Source organism: Macrosteles quadrilineatus, unplaced genomic scaffold (assembly GCF_028750875.1).
Source record: "Macrosteles quadrilineatus isolate MER2022 unplaced genomic scaffold, UCM_ALF_1.0 Scaffold_4__1_contigs__length_99947679, whole genome shotgun sequence".
NCBI classification, from domain to species: domain Eukaryota; kingdom Metazoa; phylum Arthropoda; class Insecta; order Hemiptera; family Cicadellidae; genus Macrosteles; species Macrosteles quadrilineatus.
The window spans coordinates 74,008,547-74,029,152 of record NW_026542597.1 but is presented as its reverse complement, the minus strand read 5'-3'; the positions used below and the strand labels follow the sequence as shown (position 1 = coordinate 74,029,152).

Sequence of the window (20,606 nt, the reverse complement as noted above, 5' to 3'; positions counted from 1 at the left end):
ACTGTGATCATCTCCTGCAACCTCGAAAAAACTTATGAGCATATCCCCTCATTATAAACTAATCCATTTCTTGTGTCTGAAACTATTTTTAGTTTTTTTTTTTCTTTAAAATCCAAACAAGGAACACTTATGCCTTGGTAACAGAAATGTTTAATATACTAATGAACACTTGTTAATAAAACCTAATAATTTTGCAGGGGGAAATTACCAAACATAAAATAAGACTTACATGACCACCAGCACGAGTAGAATTCTTGAACACATTAGATATGAGATTGAATATTTCCAGTGACTTCTCTACAACAGACACAGCCAGGGCGTCCAGGTTGCCTTCTTCTTCTCCTGGCTTGGCTGGGATGGGAGCTGAAACAAACATAATATGAGATATTCAGTTATCATTCACTGATTAGCACTAGCACAAGCATCTAAAACCTTAGTTGCAGATTTTATGGTTTTCTTCGTGTTGTATGCAGGTTGTAACGTCATAATGTAGCTCTGTGGATAGAGATAAACACTTCATCAGTTACCGAACTGCAAACAGGTATCGTATAAGACTTTTTCGTCAATATTACATTATATTTCAAAAGAAATGGAAACGGTTGGTTAGGATTTGTTTAGAAAAGGGAAATAGTTGCAGCTACCTTAATTATACCTATATACTATAGTAAGAAAGGGTATTAACCCTGAAACCACGGTGCTCATCTACTATGCTAGAACTAAATCCCTTTTCAAAAAATCCATCTTAATCAATATGGCGACAACGATGAATTAAAAAATCAATACAACTGGAGAGTTTACCTGTAGTATTGCTGGACATGGCAGTCTTGGGTGAGATGGCAGATGAAATGCCCAGTATGCTGTTAGCCGTAGCTATAGACACAGCAGCGTACAAACAAGACATGGTGATGGTGGACAGTTTCTCCATCTTAGTGTCCGTAAGTGGCTCCAGCACAGGCAGTGACAACGCATTCCATACCATGTTGATGTCGTTCACCAACACTTGCAAGCTGTGAACAAAATTGAATTGAATATCTAGTAGCTTGTAAACATAATTACAAAATAACCTAGTTACTAACATTTACCGAATTCACAGTCCAAATCTTAGTTTGACGAAAAAGACAGAACATATTATTACACAAAACAAACATTTCACACATTTAACATTAAGATCATGTGCCGGCAACACACTCACTTAAGTTTAGAAATGTGTCGTTAAAATTTTAATGATTTCAACTTCCACCCAAAAATTATTGTATCCAAACCTGATGAAGCTAAATGCTTCAAATGTACAAAGTCATTAACGGCAAATGTTTAATCAATCTGTGACGATGGAAAATCTTTTCAGTTGCAGTGTCCATTTCCATTCGGAAGTCCTAACAGTTTTTAGTGATGATTATTGGGTAGAATAAGTAGGCCTACATTACTTGTTTCCTTGGATTTTTAGTCAAATAAACCCAAGTATCTGGCTTATTAGATTTCAAAAATATCTAATGCAGGTGAGTTTGGAGTGTAGGTTAGGCCTATACTAAATCACAGTTTAATGTATTGAATTTTCTTATGTGATTGATATTCTTCTGATTGATTTGAAAACTAAAAGGACAAAAAGTATGCAATTAAACTTTGGTTTGTAGGTTAAAATTGGTAAAATTGTTTACTTCCGACTTTTCGGTTATAAAATGATCTCACGGTACCATAAGTGTCGGATTATCAACATGCAACTGGGTGTGAACAGTTTCGTACCTGTGTCGTACTAGCAGAGCTTCAGCATGAGTCGAGGGAAGGCTGAAGCCTTTCTTGTTGATGGCCGATGTGAACTTGTTCCGGTAGCGCATTAACTGTGGTAGGTTCATGCACATTTCTACCAGGATATCACCTGCATTCAGGGACTGCAGGCAAGCTGTGCTCTTCTGTGTGAAAATCAGCTAAACAAGACAATAAACCAAGTATGTTAATATTGTATTGAGTTTAATTCAGCAAGAGCAATCAATATGTATTATACTGTTCAATGTATGTCAAAATATTTTTAGTAAAACAGCATTCGCACATTTACAACAAATATTTAGGTTAGTAGCATAGTATTTGACTCTTGTCAAATCCAAATTCATTTGTACTAACACATATTTTAAGTTACAAAGGTAGTTCCTCATTACATTCTATCTGCGAGTTTGTTCTTAGTGAATGTGCCTACCTGATGTACTGGGATGAAATTTTACTCAAAGGTAGGTCACAAACTCAGCCTACACATAGATTATATATGCAAGCACTCTGAACGTCCACGTTGTGAGGTGGAGTTTTGAAAGTTAATGTTTGATATTAAATTTGTTGGATGGATAAAGAAAAATTACAATGATTATACCCGCTCGATTTATGTCTTTAATGTTTATTCGCTCTAATAACTTAATTTTATGATAAAGTAATTTTTTTTCTGCGAAACAGCTGGTTGAATCAAACAGAACATAATTTTTCAAAACTAGCAAGCACATTTATTTGAGTTTTGTTTTCTATAATCAATTATGTCTTTATAAATGTTTTCTACAGTTAATTTGAACAACAACTTACACTATTCTTTCATGCATCCTCAACCTGTTGTGGAACTCGGGTAAAGCAACTAGAATAATATAAACACACTTAGATCCATTGGCAAATATTATTGTAAACTTTTTATCTGTCCCTACCTCAGTGTCTTGATGGGTCTCGGTCGTGTTTGAGTCGGAAGTCTTAGTCTCAGCTGACTCGGCAGCGATGACCTTTTGCGGTGCAAAGTCATGCAGTGGAGTCATCAGCTGTTCAGCAATCATCGCCGACAAATCTGATCTGGACTTGCTCTTGCTTTCCTTCAAGGTTGCTGCTTCCTTATCACCTGGGGAATGTCGATTTATTTAAATTAAGCCAGTTATACCTTAAATATTACTTAATCACTCAAAGTGGTAGGCCGTTTAGTAATACCCCTGAAATAATTAATAAATGTCTGGGTAACAGATTGGTTATAGTGCTCACCTTCAAATCTGAAGGTTGCTGGTCACTGGCTGAAGATCATTTCCAGACCTAGATGTTATTTGTCGTTGGGCAATGAATTTAGGATGTTATCTAACAAAAAGATTGACATTACATAGTAACAAGATCAGGGTTTGGCGCGAGGGTTCCCTTTCAAAACGTAAAAAGATGCCATTGCCCTAAAATAATACATAAGATAAAATAAAAAATAAATAAATAAAATGCTAGAATAGTGACTTAACCATGATAAACAAATTTGGAGAACATAGTTGTACATTGCAAATTTGCAATTCTTTTTATCTTTAAAAAAATTATTCTAAGTTATATAGGAGAAATTAGTTTATATGAGCACCAAGAATATTAACAATATGAATAAATTTTACCACAAACTAAAAAAACATATATCCGTAGACCAATGAAGCTACAAATAAATGTATGCAAATGATAAGAGCTTCCCTACTATTGACGTTTGAGATAAGTCTCTTGAATGTCAAAGAGTCATTAAGTAAGAGTACAATTGGTAATTAAAATAAGTGACACCAGCAAGACTGACATTTCATATTAGTTAATGAAACATTAATTATTACATTATGAAAATTGTATATGCTTTTCCTGACAAGTGACAATGAAACCTCTTTGTTTAATTGAGTCAATTGTAACTGTCACTTTTCGCTGGTTCAAGACCAAGTTAGCACTTTCTATTCACAGTAGAGTGATACGGAGGTAATCATGACGCCTGATAGTACAAAACAGAAAAGCGATTGCAGAAAAATCATGCTAGACTTTATCCGACCGTACATTGTATTCCTTAATGTTCTGGGGTGTTCTCCATTCATCATAAGGAGACAAGCGTTACGAGAAATACGAGCAAGCCGATTCCAAACATGTTACTCAATTTTCATCCTGACTTTATTTATTTTTGAACATCTCTACCTGATCATTTACAAAGAGATAATGCTCCAAACCCACTTTGACATTGTGAACCTGACCCATCTTTTTCACCTTTTCTCCGAAAATATCATCAGTTGTCTTTCGATATTCAACTCCATAATACTTTCAAAAACCGGGTTTGACAATGTACAATCCGCCATGAGAGCAGAGCAACTCATGTCCACGCTTGGACTTTTTGAAGACAGTTCTAAACAATGTCAAATAAACATTCTAAACTACTTCTTTTCATATTTTTCCTTTGTTCAAGCCATCTTCATGGCCGATTACTATTTCCTCTTCAAAATCAACAACCGTGACTATTTCACATTCCGATCCTGGATTTTCCTCGTGATCCATGTGTCCTACAATGTTTTCTCCCTCGTAAGAGAGTTTCTCTCGCTCAAATTAATCAGTCAACGCTTCTCCCTTTTGAATCGTGCGATGAAGGAGCTGAACAATATCAACGTACAGAACATTCTGACAGAGATCAATGTTTTGAACACACACAAAGGAATGCCCAATCTGACACTGAAAGAGCGAGTGCGGATGATTAAGGAGGCTCATGATCGGTATTATCGCATCCTCGCCAAAGGCTGGTCAGCTGCTAACCAACTCGCTCTGCTGGAGATCGTCACGTGTGGCATTCTCATCACCTCGTACATGTACACTGTCATTGGTATGGTGATTGACGAGCAGTACGACTACCCGCTCTTGCTACACTGCTGTGTCTGGACTGTATACGGGACTTTGGTGATCATCCTTCTAGTTCTGACCAACGCTGGAGTGTGTTATCAGGTGACTCAAAGCTTGGTTTGAACTCAATGAATGAATGAATAGTATTTATTGGTACATAAGTACGTTATGTATGTACAAGTGCTTTGTCACGACTAAGAATGCCTTTAGAACAGCCCTTCTCTCTACATTCAATTAAATTAAAAAAGTTTTTAACTCTAATTCATTTTCACAAACTCAATGTAGGACAAGGAAACCTCAGTTCAGCTGGTTAAGCATATTTGAAAGACCTACAAATTACAAAATCATATATTTGTTATATCCATGGGAGTGTTTTCAGAATAGAGGTTCATTGAAATGTTTTCAAATTCTTATGATATTCGCTCATATCAATACAGCACTTGACAACTACTTACTAAAAGACTTCTTTTTGAAACGAAATGACATTTCACATCCAAATTTATTGTTTAAAATAGCAGCAAGTTTGTAAAACTTTAGCTTAGCTCTTTGATGCAGGCCTGATATTATTTTTGTGGAGATTGTTTGGACAGAGTGCCACAATAAATAGGCCTTTTACTTTCTTTGTATGTTCTAGTGCAACCATATGGCGATTGTAATCCATGATTTACTTAATCGAGGAGAAGCTGGTGAAGTTTACATCCAGGTACCTAGTAATATTTTATGACAATTTTTCTGCAACTTTAGGTTTTAATAGATTTAGGAGAGTAGACAAAGTATTGGAAATTTGTTGTACAAATAGATTATTATAGATTTCGTAGTATTTAGTTATATTATGGCTTATCTTACTATTGATTAATTGTGTAAAGAGAAAACATATTGTTTAGGTTTATTATTTTTGTTACTACAGTTATCGCTTTCTTTCTCAACTCTTTATCGTCATACTTATTGTAAAAATCCATGTAGGCCCCAAGTTTGCTTGTTGAAATATGTTTCAGACTTTTACTTTAATGAACCTTATCTTACATTTATAGACCAGCCTTGTTCAATTTTTAAAATTATGGGATATTCAGTGTAGATCCAAACATGGATTTTGTAATTTAATAAATAAGTTTTTAATTTCAATCATGTTACAGTTAGGAAATAGAATTAACTTAAACTTAGCTTTAACTCTATGATAAACAATTTGTTTATCTAAAAGAAATCACAAAACGCTGTGATATGGCTGGCTCAGTAAAGTAAAACAAGGAATCAATGTTTAATTTAAATAATTCTAGAGAAAAGCAGCAACAATTTATAAGTTTTAAACCATCAAATCTCCATGTGAATATGTATTTTTCAGTTGAAAAACTTTTCCCTGCAACGGCTTCACCAAAAATTGAAAATCATGGCTTGTGGACTGTTTGCAATAGACTTCACACTGCTGTTTGAGGTAGGTTTAATATTCAATTAACACACTCTAGAGCAGTATAAACTAACACTGAAAATTGTCACTTATTTCTAAAAATCTTATTTCTAATCTTAATTGGACATATAAAATGTCATGGCACATAATTTTACTGTATCAATCAAAATTCGTTCACTGTTTCACCCAGATAAGTTGTTAAATCAATATTTGGATAGTAATAAAGTAGATAAAATGACTGAAGACCTAGTTAATAAGAAAATAGACTATTAATATGTATTTTAAAATGGTTACAATATTTCTTGCTGAATCCTCATTGATTTCACACAAAACCTACAAAGGGGTTGTAAATGTTAAACTTCAGTAAAATCCCATAAAATTTTTATTTTAGACAAAGATTTTTGCACCTGTTGTCAGAAACCATTTATTTATTTTTGTCTTCAATTGACAGATCAAATGTACTTGCAGACGTTTTGCCTTACTGTTAAGTGACATATTCAGCAAATTCAGTCAAAATTAAGCCTAGTAACTGAAAAAGCCTCTTAACAGGGCATAGCTTCTGACAGTGAATTTGGCGTTACACAATGTGATTTACACAACTTCAAAAACTCAATAAATAGCGTAACAACGCCTACTTGTTTAGCTTCAAGTAGATTGAAACTAAACTCGTCGATGTTAGACTAATAATTGACTTTAATAATTATTCATTCATTTCAGGTTGCTGGTAGTATTACGACTCATCTAGTCATTCTAATTCAATTCAAGATGTTGGGAGACTCTAACAAGCCTCAAGGAACAAACACCAAGGGTTAAAATCTAACGTGTTGAAAAGATAAAATAATCTATTGGAAGAGTAAGAAGTTTATTGGAATTTAGTTTATTATATAGTACAGTTAGATATTCTGAGAAAATGTTGTAGCCAAGAAGCTTATTTGTACAAAAAATACAGAAAAGAAAATTAAATCTTTTTGTTTCAAAACATTTAATCAGGGACATGGGTTCTTCTCAAATCATAAACGATTGAATAAATAGTCTACTGTCATATATTTATGTCCTCTTTACTTAACACATTAACTAACAAGTGATATAAGGCCTTCTTGTATACAGTGTGTGATGTCTGGTAGAAAACGTGTAGGGTAAACACAATGACTATCAAGTGACACAAGGAGAGCATACAGGAGAGCAGAAAACATGTTAATATTCTTGTTAAGTAATTTAGGAACGGGTACTAAAAATATTTTCCCCTGGCCTGATAGTGCAAAAACAGTTTTCTTCATATAACTAATTTGTGATGTACCGGTAGGCGTTTGTTGAGATAAGGACAACTCTACAGTATTTTGGAATTTTCTACTAGCTTATCTTCAGTTTAAAGTTCAATATAAGCCTATCAGTAATAATGATTCACTTAATTATATTTTTATTGTTATCTTATGATAACGAGGCAAGAAGCATTGGAGGATTAATTCATGTATTAAGTTATGTTCAAACATCAATAAGGAGGATAGCAGCTAGCTTACCTTGAAAGTGTAGGTAGGCCATAGAACATGTAGAAAAGCACTGTGCACACAATATTTCGTCTCCTGAAAGACTTTTTTAAGTGTAGAGAAAGAGTTTATAAATTGTATAACTTTAAATTATATAACTATAAATTGTATAACAATTTATAAACTCTTTCTCTACACTTGAAAAAGTCCTTCAGGGGACGAAATATTGTGTGCACAGTGTTTTTCTACATGTTCTATGGCCTTACTACACTTTCAAGGTAAGCTAGCTGCTATCCTCCTTTTTCTACAATTCACAATCCTGGCCTAGAGCCTTTCCTTGAACAAAATTAAACATCAATAAGTTTATTCTATTTGTTAGGAAATAGGTTGACAAATTTAGTGAGAGGGGTACTTTGGTATTATAACGGAGGCCGCCCTTATACAGCGCTGTGGCGGTTATGTTAGGTTGGGTTATCATAAATAGAAAGTATGACTCATCCGGTATCGTTCGATTCATAACGAAACGAGGAAAGTCCTACAAACATATTTATGATAGCAACGGGATGTAAAATAAGTGTCCCCTGTATAATACTAAAGTACTGTGAGAGGACTATCTATTTTGATTCAAAACAATATTAAAAGAGACAATTGTTTGATTAAATTACACACCTAATTCTTAAAAAACAAACTAATTTTTAAATGTTAGAGTTAAAAATCTAAAGAAAGTGACTAATTCACCATTCATCATTTCAACATTCAAATCAGCCTGATAAAAAGCCTTATTTTTATAAATACAAGTTAGTTGCCAAATCTTAAACAATCAATTTGTTAGTACAAGGCCAGTTCTAATTTTTCTAATGTTGTAGAGGAGCCCTCAAAACCCTCGTAAAAATCTTATATTGTTGTAAGGATTATCTCAGGATATATTTTAAAATACAATCAAGTATAAATGTTTCAGAACGTACGAACTTGCAAAATATGAATAAACATGGATACTTACGTGTACTGTCTTTAAATACCATATTTAATTGTAATATTTATCAGCTGACTTTTTGTTTGTTTTTGTTTATGTGATGAGTTTTTGGAAATTGGTATTAAAACAGGGTTGATCTGATCTTGGTTTTATTTTATCTTCAAACAACTTACAATGGCGACGAGGATGGGATAGAACGGTAGAAAACATCAGGAACTAGAGGAGGAACGCATAGTGATACCGAACAAACCAATGTTTTGTTCTAATTTTGATAAATTCGATGAAGACAATGAGACATGGACATCCTACATGGTGAGAATAGATAATTTTTTTGACTTAAATGAAATCACATCAGAAGTAAAGAAAAAGCAGTATCTGATAAATATTACAATTAAATATGGTATTTAAAGACAGTCACCAATAGTAGATCTCAGCTGTGCTCAAAGAACAGCTATAAATCGTCAAATTGTACTTCTGTGGACCCTACGGAGGAGGTCAACAGCATGCAAGTTGCCAGTATTGATCCAAGGGAATGTGAGGAGAAGTTCTGCAAAGCTGTGGTAACCAAAGCACATCTGGACAGTGTGAAGAAGGCTAGAGTAGAGTACCAGAGTGATATGTCCAAGGAAAAATACAAGGATTTTGAGAAACATCTTCAATTGTTGAAAGAACACAAGGATACCAAACCTCTGAAGAAAGTTCAAGAACAACTAGGTGAAGAGCAGAAAACTCTAGAAGAACTAGAAGGTGTCCTACAACATAAATATGGGTCTGTAGATATTCGATTGAAGCGAGTCCTAGAAGAATGTAATGGGTTGTTGGATGAGCTACGAGGACTCAAGTTAGAGATAATGAAAGGGAGAGCTGCATGAGTTCTACACCGATGACAGGGACGATATACAACAAAATAATTAATAGAGCTCAGGTTAATTTTAAGGGGGAAGTGTTGTACTGTCTTTAAATACCATATTTAATTGTAATATTTATCAGCTGACTTTTTGTTTGTTTTTGTTTATGTGATGAGTTTTTGGAAATTGGTATTAAAACAGGGTTGATCTGATCTTGGTTTTATTTTATCTTCAAACAACTTACATTACGGTAATTACCGGTGTTAAACATCATTGCCCTTTGTAACATTGCCTCATCGTGGAAAAATTTTACAATATTGGAAAAAGTGAGTGCAGGAGACCCTCTATAATTTGGCAGTGTGTCACTTCGGCACTCCAGTAATCCAGAGTCATTAGACAGGGTGTGATCTTCCGCGATCACGGCAAAATTCTGATCCTCTCCACAGTCACAGAAACGCCATCGACGTCTTGCACCATCACAGCCAAATCATGATCATCTCCTGTGGTCGTGTGGACATTATTGTTGTCCTCCGCGATTGCGGCGAAATTCTTATCTCCTGCGGCTGTATAGACATCATTATCTATCATCATCTTTTCTTTCTTTTTTTCTTTTTTAAAAAAAGAGGTTGGCGGCCTCTTTTAACCTTGCATTTGCCCGTCCACATAGACTAAGCGCCCGTGCGTGGATCGTTTACAGCAAAGCAAGGAGTGACGATCATCATCATCGTCTCCAGCGCTCATGGAAACGTCATCGTCGTCATGCCCGATCGTGACAAAATTATGATCATCTCCCACAGCTGTGTATTATCATTGTCACATGTGGTCACGGAACCATCATCATCACGCGCGATCGCGGCAACAGCAATTTCCGATAACGCGATCTTCGCAGACGTGTTTTGTTCATTTTAAGTATTTTTATTGATGCTATTCCAGTAATCCAGCAGTATCACTATATCCTATATCTGCCGGATTCCTGGGATTCTACTGAACATGTTGACTTTGAATGGTAACAAGACCGCTTTTAAGCTACCGTGTTTGGTAATTAAAGCACCTAGTTTGGTGATCACGTAATCAGCAATATCAAATTCTGGATCTCATTTTCCTGATACATCGACTCATTGCGACATTTGAATCTTCGTTAAAAACTGCTCATTCAAAATGAACAACAGGAACTTATGACCTAAATTTTAAAGTTTACAAAGAAAATCACCATGTTTCACTTTGACTTTAGCCTCCTTACCTGGCAGTGAGGTCTTGATATGAGGAGGAAGTTTAGCGTTCTTCATCAGGTTGGTCAGAACTATCTGCTCGTTGCGGCACAACTGGCCCGAGGCAGTGCACAGTGCCTTGATGGGCAGTAGCAGGTGTTTGGCTGTGATAGTGTTGGGAGCAGCTGGCTCGTAGTTGACATGGGACTGCAGACGGCCCAGTAGATACTGCAGTAGCACTCGGGCCGCCGAACACACTAGACCAAGCTGGCCCTTGCATACTACAACAGACATTAACACGAATTCAGAAATAATAACTTTTGATTTTTGACGTTATTTGGCTTTGGGATTCATTTAAGAAAAGGTAACAGATGTACATGACTAATCTAGGCCTACAAGGGGAGTTCAATTATTATAAATTTTTTAAGACGGGGCCACAAGGCCACACTAAAAAACAGGCCGTAATGCTCGTATAGCATGACGTCACGATAGAAGACGGCAATGATGTAATGTTTGCCGTTTGTGATTAGCTGTTTGTTTTAATCTTTTCAAGGAAAACAAAAATATAACCTGAAATACGTCATTGCCGTCTTCTATCGTGACGTCATGCTTGACGAGCATTACGGCCTGTTTTTACACAGCTGTTAATTTAGTAGCCCAAACAGCTCAGATATCTTAATGCATGTTTTATCTGAACAACAATCAAAAGACAATTTATAGGCCTGAATTGGCCTATCTTTGACTATTTATTTGAATAAAATGCATAGCCTACAAATGGGAAATTGAAAAACAAAAGTAAAAACAATAGACAAATCATTGTCAAATGATAGCCTACAACACTAAAGTATCTACTAAAACTCTACTTGGACTAAAAGACAATTTGACACGTTATTTTTTCGTACAAAATAAAACAGTATATGAATTAATTATAGTACCGGTATCCTATTGATTTTTACCTGAGCTAATGCTGGAACTTATGTAATCCGCAGCCAAGGCAGCAAATGATGTGTAGAATGTTTCATATTGTTCTTCGTGGTTTAACAAATCGGATTCACTGAAAAATTGTTTTTATGCTTTAATTTTTAAAATACCAGTACATACATAGGCCTACACTTACATAAAGGCTATTGAACAATTACATGAATTTGTTATGGGATTAGAGTATATCTCTTTTCAAAAGATTTGTAAAATATCACAGATATTGATAACACTCGAACCATTATCAATGTTGTGTTATAATATAGTCGCTGAATTGAGATTGAAGTTTGACGTTATCACTGATAATGAATAAAGTAGACTCCCTCTTATCCGGACAGCTTTTAACCAGACATTGGTTTAACCGGAATACACTCGGCGGTAATGACATCTCTTTAACCGGACAATTTTTATCAGCACATTTTTTTAACTGGACTAGATCGGCAGGAAGTGGGCAGTACTGAAACGTCTGTTCTTATGAGAAAGATTTTAGACCAGCGATCACGTGTCTTAATACAATGCTCTCCTAAATATAAGTCGAATATGACAGTAAACAGTCCGTTTTAACGAGTTTTTGGGGACGTCCGTTTAACCGGAAAACCTTTTATCCGGACTGGCCTCGGTCCCGAGGAGTCCAGATAAGAGGGAGTCTACTGTAGACCTATCTGAAGATTTGTCATAATGGAACATCGCTTACTCAGTTTTAGACTAGCGACTAGCGTAATGTATTAAACTGAAATGTAATTACCTAACTCAATCCTAGGCACTAAATATATATCAAGAAAATTAGAGGAAATCCAAAAAAAAGGCTACAATAATCTACACACCACACAACATCAAACTCTGATTATCGAAGAGAGCTTGACTCTAACAGTGTTAATGTCCAGGCAACCATTGGATAGAACTTGGTGCACAAGTCTCATGTGTCTGTTAAAACGCTGATTTTGTTGCTAATTTTAATAATGTCAGCCTTTTGTTAGATGGTGCAGCTTTGATACGACTCCACCAATAAAATCAGATCAAATCAAATCAAATCAAACTTTATTGTCACAAGATTGTTTGCAGGCCTAGGCATACATAGCTTAGCATACGGTAACTATAAAAACAGGTTCCGACATGTCAAATTATAAAATACATACGGTAGGTCAATCACATTCTAAAGTTAAAAATAAAAGGCTGACTTTGATTTTAAAAGTAAGTTTACAATAAATTTTTATTAATATGGTAGTACAGTCTTTTTTATATTTAAAATCGTTGACAAATCCTTTTTTAATAAAATTGGCTAGGCCTACCTATATTTTTTTTAAACCTAGCCTTACTGGTAAATTATTGAACAACTTTTTCCCATGTAGGCCTAGGCCTAACTTATGCGGTGTCTTTTCAATGAGACACAGACAATGGATTGGTAACTGAAAATTATTTTTTAACCTTGTGTTATATCTGTGGTCATAGTTGTCAAAAATTTTCAATGACGTCTCTTGCAATGTTAGTCTGTAACTATGTAGGCCTATAGGCCTATTTATGGGGTAAAAATGGGGTGTTCCCATTTATGAAACAAAAACTTTGAAAATTTCTTTTCAAACGGTATTGTAGAGCTTAAAAAAAGAAATAATTTAGTAACTTATTGAAGCACTGTTGTATGCCTAACGGTCATGGAGAGAATTCAAAAATAGCCTAGTGTAATTTAAAATTCCCATGTTATTCTTATGGAGAAAATGAAAATTGTTGTAGTTTACTTGTTTATGGATATATATTGATAAAATTTGGCAAATTTATTTATTTCATCCTACACTAAGTTATTGACATTTGATCAAAAACACGGCTGCACTTTACTTGACGTCCTACACTCATTTGAATGAAAATATCGATCGATATATCGATTAATCGATTGCTTCATTAACCTAACCTAACTAACCAAACGATATATCGAATGAAACAATCGAATGAAAATATCGAATCGAAAAAAACAATCGAATGAGTGTAGGACGTCAAGTAAAGTGCAGCCAAAAACACTTTTTACCTTCCCTGTAACAAACGTAAGCACTCATTAAATCTAATGTTATTTAAACAGGGAATAAATATGTCTTATTTATGGAAATATTTTAGTAAAAATTTAATAAGACAAGTTGAAATTCGCTCAGTCTGCAGGTTTCCTGCGGCGGAGGTAAGTTATTTTTCATTATCAGCAAGTTTGGCTGGTTAGGTTAGGCTATGACAGTAACTACCGGGCGCTTAAGTTTAAGTTAATCCACGTCCGGTTACCAGACGCGTATCCTCTGCAAAAACAATAACCGCCTAGGTCTCTAGGCTAAATAAGGTTAAGTTTTGAGGTCAAAATGTTTAGGTTAGGCCTATGTCCTCCTGATCTGATAGGAAAATAGGCTACACTGGCTAAGTTATTAACTTACTTAACCCATGCCTTACCTACCTTTTAACAATTGCTTTAACAAGCTCGGTGACATCATTTTTATTGAATGATCCATAAGATGCAGCAAGAATAGGTTTCACAATGGATGCCCATTCAACACCACTACTGTCTGCAGTCATGTTGGAGTAGGCTAACTTATTACGCTGAAATTTAAGGGGCCTAAAAATTATCTACACTTATGCTGAATAAGCCTAGTCCAAATTGCACAACGCTAACACCATTACAGGTACTAACAAGAAATAGAAAGAAAACACTGGCACTGGCCAATCCAAGAAAGAAAATGACACAAGCTTGGGGGTTACCCGAATGGGTTATTGTAGTTAATAATTCCTTCGTCAACAATAGGTACACGTAATGTTACTTATATCACACAAATAATGAGCGATTCAATGAAAATTCGTTCTCTTTGCCTACTCAACAATCACATTATCAAAATCACTATCAATTATCAATATCATTTAACAATCAATCACTTTGAGTTAGATGAGTCACTTTACTTTTTGTCTTTTTTTTTGCTTTCTTCAATATTTTTATTCTAAATCTAGATTCTAGTTCCAGTTCCCAGCATTTTCTAAAGGGCAAGGGCACGATGTGAAGAAGTACAGTACGAACTGTGTTGGATTGGATTGAACAATAAACGGTGGACCGAGTCAAGGCAAGGCCCACGATTACTAGAAAAATACCGGTATGGATCATAAACATAAACAAATGATGTTTTTGGCCCGAAAATAAACATTATTTAACATTGCTTAAATGGATCTACCAAAACATATGTTCAATGATATTAGTATAGGATTCGGGCCAACAACGTCATTTGTTTGTGTTTGTGATCCATACCGGTATTTTTCCGTATTTTTCTAGTAATCGTGGCAAGGCCCGTCTCTTCTATAGGTCGGCCGCTTGGAAAACGACTGCGCGAAAATTTTAGCGCATGTAGGAGAGGTAACGGCGAGGGAGCGGCGAGGGAGGGTATCTTCCCCCTCTCCGCGAATGGCCGCTTTCACACTGCATGACACGACACCGACACGGCGCCGCCCCGGTGTCGTGGGAGCTGGAATCCTGTGTTACCAATGGAACTGCTTAAGCTATGGTTCCACAGACTGCGGAACTTCTGTCGTGCGGTGCGCAATTGTTCGCTGCGGAAAATTACGCAGCGTAAATATGGAGGGGTGGTTCCACTGGCTGCGGAAATAACGTTGCGGAAATTCAGTTCTGTCCAAACTAGCGACGAATATGGAACTCAAATATAATCAATCATTTCAGCCTCTGGATTGCTTCAAATAGATAACGTAAACTCTTACCTTAGCAATCCTTATTATGGTTGTCCGATATTAATTTCGAACCCGTAGGTATCACCATAGTCTTCAGTCGGAAGTTTAGGTAGACCAAATGCTTATTATAAGATCCACCCGATGGGCTTCGTAGAAATGTTGACATTTAACACGAACACGATACACATTACAGTTGACATAAATAATATTACAGAGTTTAGGGATAAAACCATGGTTTTATAAACAGTGGGATAATCTCACTTCAGTCAAGGAACACGCTGCCGGCAGAACTCAATATATTATTTATGTCAACTGTAATGTGTATCGTGTTCGTGTTAAATGTCAACATTTCTACGAAGCCCATCGGATGGATCTTATAATAAGCATTTGGTCTACCTAAACTTCCGACTGAAGATGGACCTACGGGTTCGAAATTAATATCGAACAACCATAATGAGGATTGCTAAGGTAAGAGTTTATGTCAAATATAATACCATAAAATAATATTAGGTACCTAATATTCAGACTTAGTTATTTTTAATTTTGGTTACTTTTATTGTAAACTGATGTTAGACATAGTTCTTACAAATCACTTTATTAATTTTTATAAGGATGGTGATAGTAAACATTTATAAAATAACAATTTGAACTTAAATTGTAGTTTTATTGATACACGAATAAAAAATACAAGCCCCAAAAAGAATAAGGTCATTGAAATAATGTTAGGAAACTAAATTGATCGGTCACAATAATTAATTGATGGCTCTTCTCCGCTGGCGGAATCCGCACTGCCACTGCTCTCAGACCAGTATGATTTGTCCGCCATGCGGAACCGAAAATTCGGGATGCGGAAACGTACGGCAGTGGAACCGCACACATGGGAACTCCATTAAACCAGTGTCGTTGTAATTCCGCAGCGGAAAAAATCGCACCGCACTGCGGAGATTCCGCATCCTGTGGAACCATGGCTTTACACAATGATATAATAACATTTCATGATGCTCAAATATTGATGCGATTTAGGCTATAGGCATACAATATTTCTTGCAGGACCTATTTTTTCAAGTTATGAAGAACGTGATTGTTTACATTTTGATCAGCTGTATAATTTAATTGCTGTTAATATTTAAGCTGCAATTCGAAGAAATGCGTCCTACAGGCAGTGGAGTTTGGGAAGAGCCATAGTCTGTCTCACTCCCACAGCTCGGTATCTCTCTCTTGCACCAATGCTACGACGAGGAGGACGCTTTCTAGCAGCCGACCTATAGTGGGGCCTTGGAGGGACTGACTATGGTTAAAGGTGTAGTGATGTCGATGTCATATCTCTAGTGGCTAATGTCTTCTCTTGAGGCAACACGATACCGTAACGAGATGATTGAGATGAAGTAATTCCAGCGGCGTTCGTGACATAGTTAATAACGTATCGGGCTGGTGTTCAGGAGGTCTCCAGTTCGAAACAAGCCGGGGACACTAGCTTTTTGTCAAAGATTTTGCTTAGAATGAGAATAGTTCTTAACAACTGTACATCTTTTGTTAGAATTTGATGTATTTATAATTTTATTTATGAACAGAACTTTTTTTAAATAGCAAAACTTTATTCGATTTTAATCTTATATCTTTTTTACATTATCAGCAAGTTTGGTTGGTTAGGTTAGGTTATGGCAGTATAAGGTTACACTTCCATATCTGTTGGCACAAACAAACGAATGAAAATATCGATCGATATATCGATTGTTCGATGTATCATTTGGTTAGTTAGGTAAAGGTTAACCTAACCCAACTAACCAAACGATATATCGAATTAAAAAACCGAATAATCAATAATACTCATTCGGTTGTTTTGCTTGACGAGCATTACGCCTGATTTTTTTAGTGTGGCCTTGCCTTGGCGTACCCCAGTATAATTTTATAATACTAAATTTTAAAATTATTTTATAATTAAAAATTATAAGTAAACATTCATTTTATTTTTATTTTTTATATTATCAGGAAGTTTGGTTGGTTATAGGTTAGGTTATGACAATTTAATTTTATAATTAAAAATAAATTTTAAAATTAAAAAATTATTTTATAATTCAAAAGTTAATTTTATAACTAAAAATTATATGTAACATTTATTTAAATTGTTTCAACTTAGCGGTTCTAGCGGCGAACGCTGACACTACAAGATATGTTAGCCATAGTCCCTCCCGTGTGCCCCACCGGTATTAGTAGTGTTGTGGTTGTAGGTTAGTTAAGATTTTGATTTTGGAAATTATCCGTGGAAATGCGAAAATGTTATGGTCTTTATTTCTATAAAGTTAATTCAATTCCAAAGTTAAATGTATTCAAAATCATAAAATGATAATAAGCGTTGAGTTTTACATATTTTAAGCTATAACTTGGCTATAATATTACCCGAAAACTATATTATATATTAAAATAAAAATGACAAAATGTAGCTGCATGGCAGTCATAAAAGGCATGTTTTTTATGTTTTAAAAATAGACAACTGTGGTGATGATGATGTAACCAGCTGTATTTCTTACAATGCCATTCGCCATTGCCGTATTATTCAAATCAAAACAACGCGTGGTCAAAGAAGTTATACAGTGACAAAACCAAAGTTTATACTAACCTAAAGTGTAAAAATAATAAAATGCACGAGTATAATGGTGGTCGAAATCCTTGTCCATTTTGCATAGTTGAAGATTGTGGTACGGCATTTTCTATGGGAATTATCGGTGGTTCAATGTTCCACACTTACAAAGGGATCAGAAATGCTCCAAGCGGATTCAGAAATCGCATCAAAGGAGGTTTTGTTGCTGCTGTTGAAAATGCTCCCAAGACCGGCGGACGTTTCTCTTCGTTTTCAGTAATTTTCTCATCTACGACCTGTGCCCTAATGGCATCCAGAAAAAAGGAAGATTCTTGGAATTCCATAATCAGTGGTGCGGTGGCCGGAGGTTTACTATCAGTAAGAAGCGGAGTTCCTATTATGGTTGGAAATGCCATCGCGGGAGGAATATTGTTGTCAATCATAGAGGGTGCTATGGTACTTTTTGACAATCAATCCAATCAGCAATATAGTCCTCCAGTTTATGAATGAAGTTCAAGATGATTAAACTTCTCTAAATAAATCTTGACCTTTAAAGCAAATTCTGTGTATTTCAACATTGTAAGTTAGTTCAAGTTCAAACTAACTTTTAAGTTACTTTAATGTTTTATGAAATTTAGACTTCTCAGTCCTACAGCTTCTAGGAAAGGAACAGTGTTGGGCTAATAAGTTAGGCGAACTAACCGCTAAGTTTTAGAAGTTGTTTTTGTTTTTGTTTTAATGGCAATTGTAATAAAATATTTTTGAAGTTATGCGTGTTTTATATGACAACTAAGCTGCTTAGTAAGTTACATAAGTTACCCGGAACTTCGTGGCCGAGTTTAAGAAGCCTTAACTTGCTTATTAATTCAGTAACTTTTAAGTTAACTTAGGCATGCACTTGGCCAATGGCCTGAACATGTTCATGGCCCGCTATTGCTTAGAGCCTAAATGGTTGAGGTATCTACCTACATTAGTTTTGCCATATAACTTAACTCAGCTCTACAACATCCTTCCCGGAATTTCATCACAGCTATCTAGTTTTCATTCACACAGTAAGTTAGGCCTGTTTTATAAATAAGAATATGACCTATTTATAAGATTGAGTTATAACTTAAAAACCCTTCTTTGTTGGTTGCCTTGTGTTTTTATGTCCAGGTCACTAATGCGCTTTTGGCCACAGGTGGGGCATCCTCAGAGGGCTACCGGTGCACTACTGGTACAATAAAAATACAAAACTACTTTATACTAGAAATTAAAAAAACAATAAATATTATATAGGCTAAGCTTACCTAAATAGGCTACCATTTACAAAAAGAGGTACCAGTAAATTGAAAAAGGTTCTTTAAACTGGTCGACTTAATTGACTAAACTATAGATACAGTATGAGATTTTTAGGAGCTAGCAGGCAGACAAGCCTCTTATGCTGGGTTCAAATAACTTAATTTTTTTTTTAGCGAATTTCCCATAGGGAATAAGCTATTACCATAGTACTCATGGTAAGACCTGGACACAGGACCGATTTTTTTCTTCGTTTTGATTTCCCTAGAGGCCAAAAACACCATCCGTTCAAATTCATATATATATTCATGTATACAGGGCGACAAAAAAGTCTGGAAACGGCTTAATATCTTTTTAACTAAATCCGTTAGAAAAGTCAAACCTTTCACAACTTACATGTATAAAAACTACTTTTTCTAAGCATTTTCATGTTTTTACCTCTACCAGGGGACGACCCATGAGGAGTAGGTACATAATCTTTAATGTAAGCATAGGTTTATATGCACATCATTTTAAAGATCTGGTCAAGTGGAGTTCATTGCCGGAAACCGCGTCTCGAAAGGTTCATCCGTTACAAAATGGCGGCTGTTCAAAGTTCTTGTGGAATATACCTTTACAGGCCTTAGTATTGGTATACTCGTATTAAACATTATCTTGAGAGCTGAAATTGTATTTTAAAGTCAACTAGCTCATAGACTAAGTTTATTCAATCTTCAAAACAAATTTAACAGGGTTTTAGATTTCCCGGCTAATTTTGACTATGAGTATTTACCATTACTAAGGCCTGTGCAGACGTATATTCCTCAAGAACTTTGAAATGCCACCATTTTGTAACGGATGAACCTTTTTTGACGCGGTTTCCGGCAATGAACTCCACTTGACCAGACCTTTAAAATGATGTGCATATCAACCTACGCTTACATTAAAGATTATGTACCTATTCCTCATGGGCCGTCCTCTGGTGAGGGTACAAAAATGGTAATGCTTGCAAAAAGTAGTTTTCATACATATAAGTTGATGTGAAAGGTTTGAATTTTGTAACGAATTTAGTTAAAAAGATATCAAGCCATTTCCAGACTATTTTGTCACCCTGTATATGGCCTATGGGGTAAAAAAAGGTTTTCCCATTTTTGACCCAAAAAACATAAAATTTAGCAATTTCTTTCCAAACCATTTTGTAGAGGAATGAAAATTTTAAAACGTACGTTTTTGTCCCTGGCCTTTTACTTCGTAGATACTGAATATGTAGTTTATCATTATGTGTTTTAATATTTTTTGGGATAGCAATATGTCACACACAATTATTTGGCTTTAAATAGGTTCTAGGTATTTTTTTTGTATTTTTAAAGTCTTGAAACTCACGACCGTCACGTGTCCCTAGGGTACATTTTGCAACTTTCATGTTGTTTTTAGAAAAATTATTCATGCCTAAATATATAATGTCATATTTTTATTACATCAATACTGTAGTTATTAAACTTACGAAAAAGGAGCATATGATAATTTTGTTTTCATTGTAAACTGACTACCATGACTAAATAGGT

At 35.3% G+C, this 20,606-nt stretch overlaps 1 protein-coding gene across 3 annotated transcripts in view; it reads right to left on the bottom strand.

Moving 5' to 3' along the window:
- LOC128992018 (E3 ubiquitin-protein ligase UBR4-like) overlaps positions 1–14,274 on the bottom strand; it is a 105,099-nt gene extending 90,825 nt beyond the window's left edge. For all 3 annotated transcript variants that reach the window (XM_054415356.1, XM_054415358.1, XM_054415357.1), the window contains exons 1-7: positions 13,936–14,274; positions 11,489–11,586; positions 10,565–10,813; positions 2,676–2,860; positions 1,741–1,922; positions 799–1,007; positions 230–363 (exon numbers count right to left, since the gene is read on the bottom strand). In XM_054415356.1, the coding sequence (XP_054271331.1) occupies positions 230–363; positions 799–1,007; positions 1,741–1,922; positions 2,676–2,860; positions 10,565–10,813; positions 11,489–11,586; positions 13,936–14,054 (1,176 nt within the window). In that variant the 5' untranslated portion in view covers positions 14,055–14,274. The remainder of the gene's footprint in view (positions 1–229; positions 364–798; positions 1,008–1,740; positions 1,923–2,675; positions 2,861–10,564; positions 10,814–11,488; positions 11,587–13,935) is intronic.
- Between the last annotated feature and the right edge of the window lie 6,332 nt (positions 14,275–20,606).